Source organism: Selaginella moellendorffii, unplaced genomic scaffold (assembly GCF_000143415.4).
Source record: "Selaginella moellendorffii unplaced genomic scaffold, v1.0 SELMOscaffold_40, whole genome shotgun sequence".
Classification (NCBI taxonomy): Eukaryota; Viridiplantae; Streptophyta; class Lycopodiopsida; order Selaginellales; family Selaginellaceae; genus Selaginella; species Selaginella moellendorffii.
The window spans coordinates 1,277,206-1,289,223 of record NW_003314301.1 but is presented as its reverse complement, the minus strand read 5'-3'; the positions used below and the strand labels follow the sequence as shown (position 1 = coordinate 1,289,223).

The 12,018-nt window shown below is 47.1% G+C and overlaps 3 protein-coding genes across 4 annotated transcripts; all 3 read left to right on the top strand.

Annotated features, from left to right (window-relative positions):
• The first annotated feature begins 52 nt into the window (after positions 1-52).
• On the top strand, positions 53-1,319 carry LOC9633868 (peroxisomal adenine nucleotide carrier 1). Its single transcript, XM_002979317.2, has 5 exons — positions 53-188; positions 246-477; positions 539-682; positions 747-898; positions 961-1,319. The coding sequence occupies exons 1-5, from the start codon at positions 58-60 to the stop codon at positions 1,238-1,240; spliced, it is 939 nt and encodes a 312-aa protein (XP_002979363.1). The 5' UTR covers positions 53-57; the 3' UTR covers positions 1,241-1,319.
• Positions 1,320-2,667: 1,348 nt separating this feature from the next.
• On the top strand, positions 2,668-3,837 carry LOC9633867 (universal stress protein PHOS34). Its single transcript, XM_002979316.2, has 3 exons — positions 2,668-2,747; positions 3,097-3,652; positions 3,714-3,837. Exon 2 carries the CDS (start codon positions 3,098-3,100, stop codon positions 3,638-3,640), a length of 543 nt encoding a protein of 180 aa, XP_002979362.1. The 5' UTR covers positions 2,668-2,747; position 3,097; the 3' UTR covers positions 3,641-3,652; positions 3,714-3,837.
• A 32-nt stretch (positions 3,838-3,869) lies between these two features.
• Positions 3,870-6,817, top strand: LOC9660666 (malonate--CoA ligase). Of its 2 annotated transcripts, none has more exons than XM_024684292.1 (17): positions 3,870-3,951; positions 4,009-4,170; positions 4,223-4,378; positions 4,431-4,608; positions 4,658-4,746; positions 4,804-4,873; positions 4,935-4,987; positions 5,036-5,143; positions 5,196-5,294; positions 5,354-5,446; positions 5,500-5,577; positions 5,624-5,722; positions 5,771-5,861; positions 5,917-5,990; positions 6,043-6,204; positions 6,257-6,310; positions 6,380-6,817. In XM_024684292.1, the coding sequence occupies exons 2-17, from the start codon at positions 4,012-4,014 to the stop codon at positions 6,434-6,436; spliced, it is 1,620 nt and encodes a 539-aa protein (XP_024540060.1). In that variant the 5' UTR covers positions 3,870-3,951; positions 4,009-4,011; the 3' UTR covers positions 6,437-6,817. The 2 variants fall into 2 exon arrangements, with proteins under 2 accessions (XP_024540060.1, XP_024540059.1); XM_024684291.1 differs by having other exon boundaries at positions 4,005-4,170.
• Positions 6,818-12,018: the final 5,201 nt, after the last annotated feature.

Below are 12,018 nucleotides of genomic sequence, written 5' to 3'. Positions count from 1 at the left end.
TATGTCTAGGGCTAAAGGAACTTCTATTATTTGAAAGTTTTAGGGTTCTAGAGCAAAATGGAGGCCCTGGCCGATGCCACCGCGGGCGCGATCGGCGGCCTCTTCACCACGACGATCCTCTATCCCCTTGATACGTGCAAATCCAAGTATCAAGCGGAGCTCAAGGCGGGGAATTCATACAAATATCGGTAAGCAGCGATCGCACAAACTATTTCATCCATTTGACGGTTTGGGGGCGATTGTAGGTCGCTCCTGGATGTTCTTCGCGAAGCCATTGCATCCAAACGGGTGCTGGCGCTGTATCAGGGCCTGGGCGCCAAGAACTTGCAATCGCTCCTCTCGCAGTTCATCTATTTCTACAGCTATAGCTACTTGAAGCGGCTCTATCTCCAGCGGAGCAAGAACAAGAGCATGGGATTGGGGGCAAATCTTGTTGTCGCTGCTGCTGCCGGCGCTTGCAATTCGATCGTCACGCAAGTAAGTTTTTCTAGCTCGAGATTGACGATCGAAGATAACTATCTTTCGTTTCTCGTTTTAGCCTCTTGACACTGCTTCTTCACGAATGCAAACCAGCGGCTTCGGAAAGTCCAAGGGACTCTGGGCTACTTTGTCCGCGAACTGGAACGAATCGTTCGATGGATTGGGAGCTTCTCTTTTCCTTACATGTAATCCAGCAATCCAGGTTCGCGTTTTTCTTCTTCTTTGGTTTTCCTAGCTTCGACTTGATAATGCTTTGGTTTTGCCAGTACACAGTCTTTGAGCAACTCAAAACGCGATTGCTACAGCAAAGAGTGAGAAAAGCTGGATCATCGCCGCTGGTTCTATCAGCATTCCACGCGTTTCTTCTGGGAGCGATCTCTAAGACGGTGGCAACTCTCATCACGTATCCAGCAATCAGGTAAAGTCCTCAGGTTGCTCCGTAAGGAAGAGTTCTCAATTCAGGATTTCTTCCGGCTTTAGGTGCAAAGTTATGATCCAGTCGGGTGACAAGAAAGACGACGAAGAGTACTCGAGGCCAAAGAGAATGGTGGACGCGTTTACTCTCATCCAGAAACAAGAAGGAATTCTCGGATTTTACAAGGGAATCCAAGCACAGGTTCTTAAGACAATTCTAAGTGCCGCCTTTCTCATGATGATCAAAGAGAAGGTCTCGCGCGCTACATGGGTATTTATGCTTGCTTTTCAACGATGGAACTCTTCTAGGCGAAGATCTTTTCTTTTGCAAGGCAGCAAAGCATAAAAGTAAAAAAGATTAAAGTTATTTGTTATTAGTGAATAAATAACTTTCCTAGTAAATAAATAAAATTAATTAGAAATAATTTGTGAGATGAGAAAATTTACACGAAAATGTGATAACCAGGCGCGAAATAGCACAGAGCCATCGATTTCTAAAGGATTACTATTTTGAAAGCTGTGGGTTCCAAGACACAGTGCTAGGCTTTATAAGCTGGAAATTTTTGTAGCATCACAGAAAAGGTCTCTCTTTCCAGTGATCTTGGAGAGCGCGATGATTTTCTTCAAGGCATGCAGCATGCTTTTGCTGCTTCTCCTGGTTTCCACTGTCAGGTGTGATCAGGAGCTTTTGGATCGAAATGCAGGTTTTGGAGATGCCAAGAACTTCGGGTTTGGAATTCCTAAGAGCACGATCGATTTCTTCTGTTGGAGGCCGTGGCTGAGAAGGCCCTGGTGGTTTCCAAATCGTTTGTGCCCTCCTAATGCACCTCCTTACTGCTACAAATCCCCGCCACCACCGGTAGAATCACCTCCGCCAGTTGAATCGCCACCACCTCCTTCCTATCATAAATCTCCACCACCGCCAGTTGAATCCCCACCACCTCCTCACCATCACAAATCTCCACCACCCCCTGTTGAATCGCCACCACCTCCACCAAAGTGTGAGAAATCTCCACCTCCGCCACCACCCAAATCTCCACCACCCCCACCACCGAAATGCGATACCCCACCTCCTCCGCCACCCAAATCTCCACCACCACCGAAATGCGAGAAATCTCCACCTCCGCCACCGCCCACGTCTCCACCACCACCACCGCCGAGATGCGAGAAGTCTCCACCTCCTCCGCCACCAAAGTCTCCGCCACCACCACCACCGAAATGCGAGAAGTCTCCACCTCCTCCGCCACCAAAGTCTCCGCCACCACCACCACCGAAATGCGAGAAGTTTCCACCTCCTCCGCCACCCAAGTCTCCACCACCACCACCACCAAAATGCGAGAAGTCTCCGCCACCTCCACCGCCAAAATGTGAAAAAATCCCACCGCCACCACCTCCTCCGTACGAGTACAAATCTCCACCGCCTCCACCACCAAAATGCGAGAAATCGCCACCTCCGTACGAGTACAAATCTCCACCACCACCACGGTCTCCACCTCCATCACCACCGTATAAATACGAGTCTCCACCACCACCACCATACGAATACAAATCACCACCACCACCGAAATCCCCACCGCCGCCACCACCCCACCACCACCACCACAAATCCCCACCCCCGCCATCGCCACCAATCTACTGGTACCAATCTCCACCACCACCATCTACAATCTACTACGAGAATTAGTAAAGAGTAAATTTGTATCCTCCGATAAATTCTTTTTGTCTCGGCTAAGTAAATAAAATGGAAGCGCATTGTTTTATTTCAGTGTCTTTTTAGGGTTCTTCGACTGACCGTTATTGAGCTCTTGCGCTCAAGCTAGGTTTTCGAGCAGCGCAGTGCGATCCTCGATCAGGTATGCTACTTCTCTCTCGCCCGGTATTTCTTGGCGCTTGCATTTTTGATCGATTGTTCCATCCGGGGCAAAAGTCAGGGCAGTTTCCAGCTCCCGGACGATATTTCGTCCCTCGATCTCTTCCCTGAGCTGAAATGCCCGTATTTCACCCTTGGCTCCAAGGATTTCTTGGTTTTTCTTTCTTTGGAGCTCGGGAGCCTTGCATGGTGTGAGCTTTTGCATCAAAGATGCACTAAAACTTTGTTCTTAGCCCCTTCGATTGATCCATGGAGTTTCTTGCTTGGCGCTTGAAGAAAAAAATGTTTTGTGTGTGAGAAAAGAATAGCTGATTGATTTCTTCCTGTGATAGGATGCTAACAACACCAGGAGAGCGAAAAATCGCCATAGCCGTGGACTTGAGCGCCGAGAGTGCGTACGCAGTGAAATGGGCCGTCGCTCACTACCTTCGACAAGGTGACAGTGTCATCGTTCTTCACGTCCAGCCAACGAGCGTTCTCTATGGAGCCGACTGGGGACCGGCAGACACTACCGCTGGACCCGATGCGTCAGTCCAGCAAAAGATGGAGGAGGACATGGAGGCCTTCACTTCGGCCAAGAGCACCGAGCTCGCCAAGCCACTCGAGGAGGCCAACATTCCTTTCAGGATTCACATCGTCAAGGACCACGACATGAAGGAGAGGATCTGCCTGGAAGTGGAGAGACTCGGCGTGGACGTGATGATCATGGGAAGCCGAGGGATTGGTGCTGAGAGGCGGACCCGCAGGGCCAGGCTCGGGAGCGTCAGTGACTACTGTGTCCATCACTGCGATTGCGCGGTTGTGGTGGTGAGGCTTCCGGAGAACAAGCAAGGCAACTCTCTGAGGGAGATGAGTTCCTCCATTGATGTCGCTTGATACTTCTTAGTGGTAAGCTTTCTTTTCGTTTCGTTTGTAGTTTTTTCGCTCTAAGTTTCTCAATGTTTTGCAGTGAACTGAGAGAGACAAGAGAATAGAATCTAGGTGGAGGTTGGGTTGTGCTTGTTTTCGGTCCAGATATTTCCATCCAGCTTGGTGTTGGCTTTCCTTTTGAAATGTATTTGCTTTGGATTGTCTTTGACTTCGTGTTCGATTCGCATTAGTCGACAGCCGCCATGCATTCCAGGTGTTCACAGGAATTCAATTGATAGGCGCTACCCATTTGCATCTTCTTCACTCTCGATTCGAGGGTATGCGTGTCCTTTGTTTCTTGTTTCTTTTCACTGACTTGGAATCATATCAGACAGGCGATGGAAGTAATAAGAGCAGCCGTGAAGCTTGGATCTGGAGCACACAAAATTGCAGCTGTAACCTCCGGAAACAGGACTCACAGCTATGCCCAGCTCCTGCGGTCTGCATGGGAGCTCTCGACAAAGCTGCGAGACGACCGTGATGGCCTAGAGCACAAGGTATGATGTCTTTTGATTCTGATGGTGGAGTTGTAAATGGTTTTCTGTATAGAATAAGGCTTTACAAGGTGCTCGCGTTGGAATCGTGGCAGCTCCCTCTGCCGAATTTGTAGTGGGGATTTGGGGAACGTGGTTGAGCGGTGGGGTCGCTGTGCCTTTGGCATTGAGTCACCCAGAGAGCGAACTCCTCCATGTTTTCACTGATGCGGTAAGCTCTGCAAGTGTTTGAAAATCTGTGTCTTTACGCTTTTCTATTCCAGAATATAACACTAGTCATCTCTACAGATGATCACAAAAGCCTGGTTGAAGGTGTTTCTCAGAAAGCTGCTGCTCGTCTTTTTATCCTGCCTTCAATCCCTTCACTCGAAGAAGGTGCCGACGGAAGTGAAGGATACGATCAAATCTTGGACGAAGTTTTGTCCTTGTCGCATGTCAAAGGTATTACATTCTTGGTTTTGCTCTTGGCACAGTCTCAATTTTCTTGCAGATGAGGAGCTAGGATTGATAATTTACACTAGTGGCACTACTGGTAGGCCGAAGGGAGCTGTTCATACGCAAGGTGCATTGGCTGCGCAGGTATAACTTATCTCCACGTTCATGTGACAAAGCTTTAACGCATTTTTATGCAAACAGGTTGCTATGCTCTCTAGTGCATGGCAATATAAGCCGTCTGATCGGTTCCTTCACTGTTTACCTTTGCACCATATCCTTACATTCCTTCCATTTGTTCTTTTCTGTAATGTTTACCTTGACAGTGTAGCTACATGTTCATGGCCTTTTCAACGCACTGCTCGCACCTCTTTATGCTGGCTCTTCGGTAACGTTGGCTTTTACTTGTAAGGTAGTAATTTCTTTTTGCGCCCAGGTCCATTTCATTCCAAAGTTCAGTGTGAGTGGAGTATGGCAGTGCTGGCGTGAATCTTATCCGACTAAAAACTCACAAGCTGAAAATCCTATCACTTGTTTCACGGGAGTAAGAAACGTGTCATAAAACGTTCTGTATTCTGATTTGTCTTTCTTTTCAGGTTCCAACCATGTACGTAAGATTGTTGCAAGGTTACGAATCAATGAACGCCGCGTCACGAGAGGCCGCTGCTTCCGCAGCACGTCGTTTGCGTCTTATGGTAACACAATAGCTATTTTTATTTCTGTATCGATCGTTCTTTCATGATGATATGGCTAGATGTGTGGATCTTCTGCTCTTCCGCTGCCAGTCTTTATACATTGGGAGAAAGTAACAGGCCATCGGCTTTTGGAACGTTACGGAATGACTGAGGTACGCAATGGCTATGGAATTTGTCCTTTGATAATCAAATTTGAGTGATGCAGTTTGGAATGGGACTGTCAAATCCTCTTGATGGAGAACGCAGGCCTGGTAGTGTTGGAGTGCCCTTGCCAGGTGTAGTGGTTAGTACATACTCAGTTCCTTTCAGCTTCTTACGGATTTTATCAGGTGACGATTGAGCCAGAAAGTGCTGAGTCCGAGCCTGGCACTGGGGAGCTGTGTGTTAAGAGTCCATCCATGTTCAGTGGATATTGGAATCAACCTACGGTATGCTCCTATATGTATGTAGCAAACAACAATGGCCTTTTCGCCCAGGTTACACAGGAAGCATTTGATGAGGATGGATTTTTCAAAACAGGAGATTTTGTCAAGCAAGAGAGTGATGGCTACATTCGAATCCTTGGGAGTAAGCTTAGCTGTTATTAACTTATTTCTTCTCGTTTTTTACATTGTGAATGAAGGAACAAGCGTGGATATACTCAAGTCAGGAGGATACAAGCTCTCAGCATTGGAAATCGAATCTATGCTACTAGAGGTATTTGTGTTGTGTGTTGTTACCGTTTTATTATATATGTGTTACGTAACAGCACCCAGATATATCGGAGTGTGCTGTGCTGGGGATTCCAGACAAGGATTACGGCGAGGTGATAGCCGCGGTCGTGATTCTAGACACCGAGAACCAAAGCGATGTGAAGATGACGCTGCCTCAACTCCGAGACTGGGCATTGAAAAGAATGGCCCCATACAAGGTAATATCCCAAGAGAGTTTGCCTGTTTTCTTTAAATTATTCTTCCTTTCAGATCCCTCAGAGGCTACACGTATGGGAATCACTTCCCCGCAATGCAATGGGCAAGGTGAAGAAGCAACTTAAAATAAAGAATTTCTACTGAGCTCTTGGCTAACGTATACTTTTTACTTTCCAGGTGAACAAAAAAGAGCTCAAAAGCTTGTTGACCACAATCGCGTCTAGCCGCTTTTGACGAGGTGGTAGCCCGTCATCAAGCTAGACACGCCGAGCACGGCAAAAGCCATGAAGCTCGTAGCAACTGAAGCAGCGGCATTGGAGTAGAAACCCGAGAGCTCCGCTGGCTTGAAATCGGCGATCATGTCGATTGCCGTGGCTCCGCTAGAAGAACACGAGAACAAGAGGTACGCCAACACCTATAAGATAGAGACGAGGAGATTTGATTCGTTCGTCAATCATTGTTTGAGTAATTTAATTGCTTCTCGGACGAGAAAGAAATAGAGGTTGCGAGATCTTGCCTGGTCGAAAAAGTATGTGAAGTAGTATAGCTCGGGAGTGGGGACGTGGATCCATCCTTTGGAGACGAAGTGTACGATGAAAAGAATGACTTGGATGATGGAGTAGAGGCAAGCCACAACATTGACGGCTATCACATATCTAGAAACGAGGGAATTGAAAAGAATGGACTGACGAAAGAAGAAACTCTTACTTGAGAGCGCTGAAGGAAGCGTAAGAGATCCTGGAATCGTCATGAGCTCCATTGTTTGCGGAAGCCATCAAAGAGAATGCGACCAGGGAGAAGATGATCCCCAGGAATCGGATGATGATGTTGGTGACACTGATCCAGTGGCTATGCATCTTCTTGCTTGCTTGCTTTGCCCAAATTTCTCTTCTTTTCTTTCCTTCTTTGAGAAGTTTGAGGAAATGACAAGAAGCTGGCGATGTTATCAGTGTGGAACCAATAAATGAATCAAGTTACTAGTTTACCAAAGGAATTAAACCCTTTAAAACCTCTTCTCCAAATCGTTTGTGCCTGCAAGGACTTTCAGCAAATCCTTCACCTTCGGATCTTTGGTGAAACTGTAATCCGTTCCTTTGGTAACCACACAACCATCCTCTACAATTATTTCGCTCTCATTTGCTCCGGCTTGAAAGAGCGTTGATCAGCCCAGTCTGACGAATCTCATTCAAACTTAAAGGCCTGACGGGGTTCCTGGTTAGCTGGAATGATCAGGTCCAGAATGCTCTCGTTTTTCCTACAGATTATGGCAGAGGCCCTCTTGTAATAGTCCCTATATTGTTTAACTGAAGGCATTGACATGGTGGCAATGAAACAGTTGAAGAAGACCATGTTGCTTGAAAAGTCACCGCAGCATTGCTTCAGCTCCTCCACGGCTACTTTCCCAAACAGTGTTTCCAAGTACTCTTGCAGGCGGACAGGTTTGATGTACTTCTGTGACTTCGTGCACTCGTGCATGCCCAAGAGCATGACAAGTCTGATCGCCATCCCTCCACAAACAGCTTCCAGCACCAGCCCGTCCACGCAAACCTCAATCAGCTTCGATATAAACTCGCACAGGTAAGCATCGCCGTTGCAGTGAAGCAACTCCGCAGCTGCAACAGCAAGAGCGGGCTCCGCAGCACTAGCAGTGTACACTCTTCTTCTGTCCTTGGAAATCTTAACGATAGTCCTGGAGCATTCAAGTTGACATTCTTTCCAAGGAGCTTCTTTATGGCCAGCTGAATAGTGGCCTCGACCTTGTTCCCTGTCTCAACGCAACTCATGTATGCGGCCCAGAGAGGCCGTCCATATTGCACCACATGTTCCGGACTCATCTCATTGCTTGCATGGTCAACCAGCACGTCGCTCTTCCCGGGTCATACAGCTTATTCACGCTGTTTAACGGCCTTGCTCGCAAGCTTGGATCGTCCTTGTACGACGTGGCTATAAAGTTTGCCACAGTCTTGTCTGTCCCAATAACAATGCTGAAAAAGCAATTTCCTGCGGCATATACTTGAGCATCCTCCTGAATCGTGCAAAGGTCAAAGAGCAGCCTCGTCCACGCAGAGCAGCAGGAACTTGCCACTTTTTTCTAGCAGCTTTAGCTTTGGTTTTAGAAGGTTCCCATATGCCTTAGTGTAAGGTGCATCGTCTTTGTTGTCACGGGAAGGTACATTGACAAGAGGTTTGGTGTGCCTGTATTCTGTCATTATTTCCGAGACAATCTCCCCATCTTCCATCTGGGACTGGATCCATGCTTGGCAGTCCTTTGAGGATCTATTGAGCACTGAGATGGCGCTGGCCATAAGCACAATAACATCCGACTCATCCCAACTTTCCAGAACGTCCGGAAGATGCTTGGTGCGACGAGGAAAGCCCGTGCTCTTCTCCTTGAGGCAGGAAATGTACAGGAAATGCATGCCTGCGCGCCAGAGCTCGCACATGAGTCGCGATTTGCCCCAGATACTGCTCTGAATCAAAGGTGCCAAAGGAACGCATTTCTCTTCTGGATGCCAACAAGCGGCATATCTCCTCACGCACTTCTCCACAAGCTCGAGCACATCGCTTTATCCAGTGTAATCAATCTTCCAAGCACTCCTGGCCGCATCCATGTCTTGCCCGAGATAAGCCATCGCTGCAGCCTTTGTTAGGTCTTAGAGTTGAAACAAACGAATCACCTCACCGTACGTGTTGCAAGCCAGCAGCGATTTCACAAGCGCCGGCAGATCGTTGCCGAAGTCCAAAAACACAATCCCTGTATCTCCCTGGATACCCATCTGCCGGTGAGAACATCCTGAAATACAGGCGGCCTAGTTCCGTAGCCAAGCAGCTATTAAGGAAAACCACATGGTGCAACCAAAAGATTCTTATACCATTTTCAACACTTATGCGCGCGCCATTTTGGGAAGGTGGCCTTTTCAATGCAAAAGAATCATTTAAATAAAACAAAGTCAGTCACCTTCAGAATTTGATCTTCTTGTAAATCCCACCAGAGAAAATCTTCTTTCCTACTGTCAATGCCGTTCTTCAGAGATCTGGAATGTATCCACAGTTGTTGTCACCCTGAATCTTCAAGGGTGCGGTCATGACCTAAAACCAGAGGTACACGACACCTATAAAAGAGAGGACATTGGATTCGCACGATCTGGATGGCAACCGCTGGAGTAGAGGCTTTTAATTAGTCTCTGTATTATAACCTTAATGTATTTTATATCATATAAAAAACTGTTACACATAATCCATTTAATATTTTTGTATGATCATTTACAAAGCCTCACATCTAGAGGTGCTGAGGGAGGACTACAGATTTTATCAGCCCAACTATCTGTAGCGAAATCATATGAAAATGGGTACAATTTAACAACCTTATACTTATTATATCCACAAACATTCAAATAGTTATCAGCTTGGCCATCAAAGGTGAAGTGATGCAATTCTTGTACGACATGGGTGCTCACCACAGCAATGGGATCGCCACTCTCAACACAAACCTCCTGGATTGTAAACATAGAAGTGTTGAAACGTGGGCCTTTGGCAAACAGCCATACCATGTAAAGCTTTCCCCTCCAGCTAGCAAGGCAGATGGACTGAACCTCCGCGGGAAAGGGGTTGAGATCCTTGATTGTGATCGTGTTGCTTGCCACATCAAACTGGACAAACTCGCGATAGAGGGCATCTATACAAGCCAATTTGTTTTGTATGAGCACCGGGCTCAGCGGGGACATAGCCACCATGTGTTGACACCATTGCGTCTGGCCACGACTGAAGGTGTGGATGGTGCCATCCCAGAACCACACCACAATCTTGAACTGCTGCCCGGCAGTGGCCAAGAGGAACACCCTGGACACGTCCCAAATTTCCAAGTATCCCACCTGTTGAAGAAGGGATTCCCAACGTAGAGTTTTCTAACTTTTGTGGAGCGAGCCAGCACAAGGTGCTTGTTGCCTTGGGAGGCGGCACACAGCCAGTCGGGAGCGTTGTCACTGCGAGGCTCCCAGCACATCATCTTGCCACTGCTGTCCTGAATATAATTATTCTCGGGGAATAACCTAGCGCTGTCTGTGTAGGAGCTCTGGAAGCTGGGGTCATCCACCGCTGCTTTCCACGCGCGGCACACGCATATGGAGGCGAGGACACTCGAAATTGGAAGCCTGCGAAGGATATCTCCCACAAGCTCTGGCATCAAGCCCGACATTGTACCCTAGCAAAGAACCTTATGAAAAAAATTATTTATTGGTTAAGGTAGATCTTTGAATATAGCACATCCGTCACCTTCTGAACTTTGGTAAAGTTGTACCACTCAGTTGCTCCAGCTTGAAAAGACATGCTGAGTTGTTGATCCAATCTTTCCTCGTCCAACTTACTTTCCTTGGTGGAATGGCCACATACTGCAAAAGAAAAAAAGGAAAAAAAAAAAAAAACCAGAAAATGGTTGAGTTATACCCAGTCCAACGGGTTTTATTGGGCTCCTGCTCAAACTCAAAGACCAGACTGGGTTCCTGTTCAGAGGTTTTAACTGGAATGATCAGAATGCTCTCATTTCTCCTACCTCTTGTAATACTTACTATATAGTTTGTTTGAAGGGGGAATGAAACAATTAAAGAAGACAATGCTGCCTAAAAAATCGCCGCAGCACTGCATCAGCTCCTCCATGGCCACTTTACCAAACAAAGTTTCCAGATACTGGTGCAAGCTGACAGGTTTGACGTACTGCTGAAGAGCATGACAAGTCTGCCATCTCTCCACGAACACCTTCCAGCACCAGCCCATCCACACAAACCTCTATCAGCTTGGATATATCCTCGTTGTAGTGAAGCAACTCACCACCTACAACAGCAAGAGCAGGCTTTACAGCACTAGCAGTGTACAAGCAGTTAGTTGCTGTGGGAGTGTCCCCAATGAGGCATGCAAATACGGCAACCGCAACTTCTACAGCAACCCACCTTGGAAAAGTGACATCCTTTTCAATGAGCTTCTTAGATTAGCCGTGGCCATGACCTTGTTCTCCGTCTCAACACGAGTCATATAGGCATCCCAGAGAGGCCGTCCGTGTTGCAGCACTCGTTTCGGGCTCGTTTCACTGCCTGCATGCACGTCGCTCTTCCCACAGCTTGTTCACGCTGCTTAACAGCCTTGCTCGCGAGCTTTGGCCATAAATTCTGCCACTCTTTTGTCTGTCCCAATAACAATGCTGAAAAAGCACATTGCTGTAGACACATAATTGAGCATGCGCAAAAGTTAGAGAACTTAGTTCAGCAGCCTCGTCCACCCAAAGTAGCAGGACCTTGTCACTTTCTTTTAGCAGCTCCTAGAAGCTCTTTATACACCTTACACCTTTGCACGATCCAAATAGTAAATTACATAATCTTTGTTGTGATGAGAAGGTCCATTGACAAGGATTTGGTGTGCCTGTATTCTATTATTTCTGGGACAATCTCCTCATCTTCCATCTGGGATTGGATCCATCTTTTGCAATCCTTTGAGGAATGAGAGGGCACTGGCCAGAAGCACAACAACATCCAACTCATCCCAACTTTCCAGAACGTCCACAAACTGCTTATCAGGAGTATTACATCCATAATAATAATAAAAATTCAAGTAGTTATCAGCTTGACCACCAAACTTGGGATGTAATCCTTTCAAATACTCTACTCTCATCACTCGACTCAGCACAAACCTCTTTCATTCTGACCAAACACCTGCCTTAGCCACACTATGTAGAGCTTTCCCCTCCAGCTAGCCAGACTTACCGTACACGACAGCCCAAGCTTATTGTATAGCGTGATCCCGAGATTCTTGTACGTGATCGTGTTGGT

Excerpts from the sequence above, each read along its gene's own strand:
- LOC9660666 (XM_024684292.1), top strand. The coding sequence starts at position 4,012 with ATGGAAGTAATAAGAGCAGCCGTGAAGCTTGGATCTGGAGCACACAAA. Across the intron at positions 4,874-4,934 it reads TCACTGTTTACCTTTGCACC|ATGTTCATGGCCTTTTCAAC; the intron begins ATATCCTTACAT and ends CAGTGTAGCTAC. Across the intron at positions 4,988-5,035 it reads CTCTTTATGCTGGCTCTTCG|GTCCATTTCATTCCAAAGTT; the intron begins GTAACGTTGGCT and ends TTTTGCGCCCAG.
- LOC9633867 (XM_002979316.2), top strand. The coding sequence starts at position 3,098 with ATGCTAACAACACCAGGAGAGCGAAAAATCGCCATAGCCGTGGACTTG.
- LOC9633868 (XM_002979317.2), top strand. The coding sequence starts at position 58 with ATGGAGGCCCTGGCCGATGCCACCGCGGGCGCGATCGGCGGCCTCTTC. Across the intron at positions 478-538 it reads GCAATTCGATCGTCACGCAA|CCTCTTGACACTGCTTCTTC; the intron begins GTAAGTTTTTCT and ends TTCTCGTTTTAG. Across the intron at positions 683-746 it reads CATGTAATCCAGCAATCCAG|TACACAGTCTTTGAGCAACT; the intron begins GTTCGCGTTTTT and ends TGGTTTTGCCAG.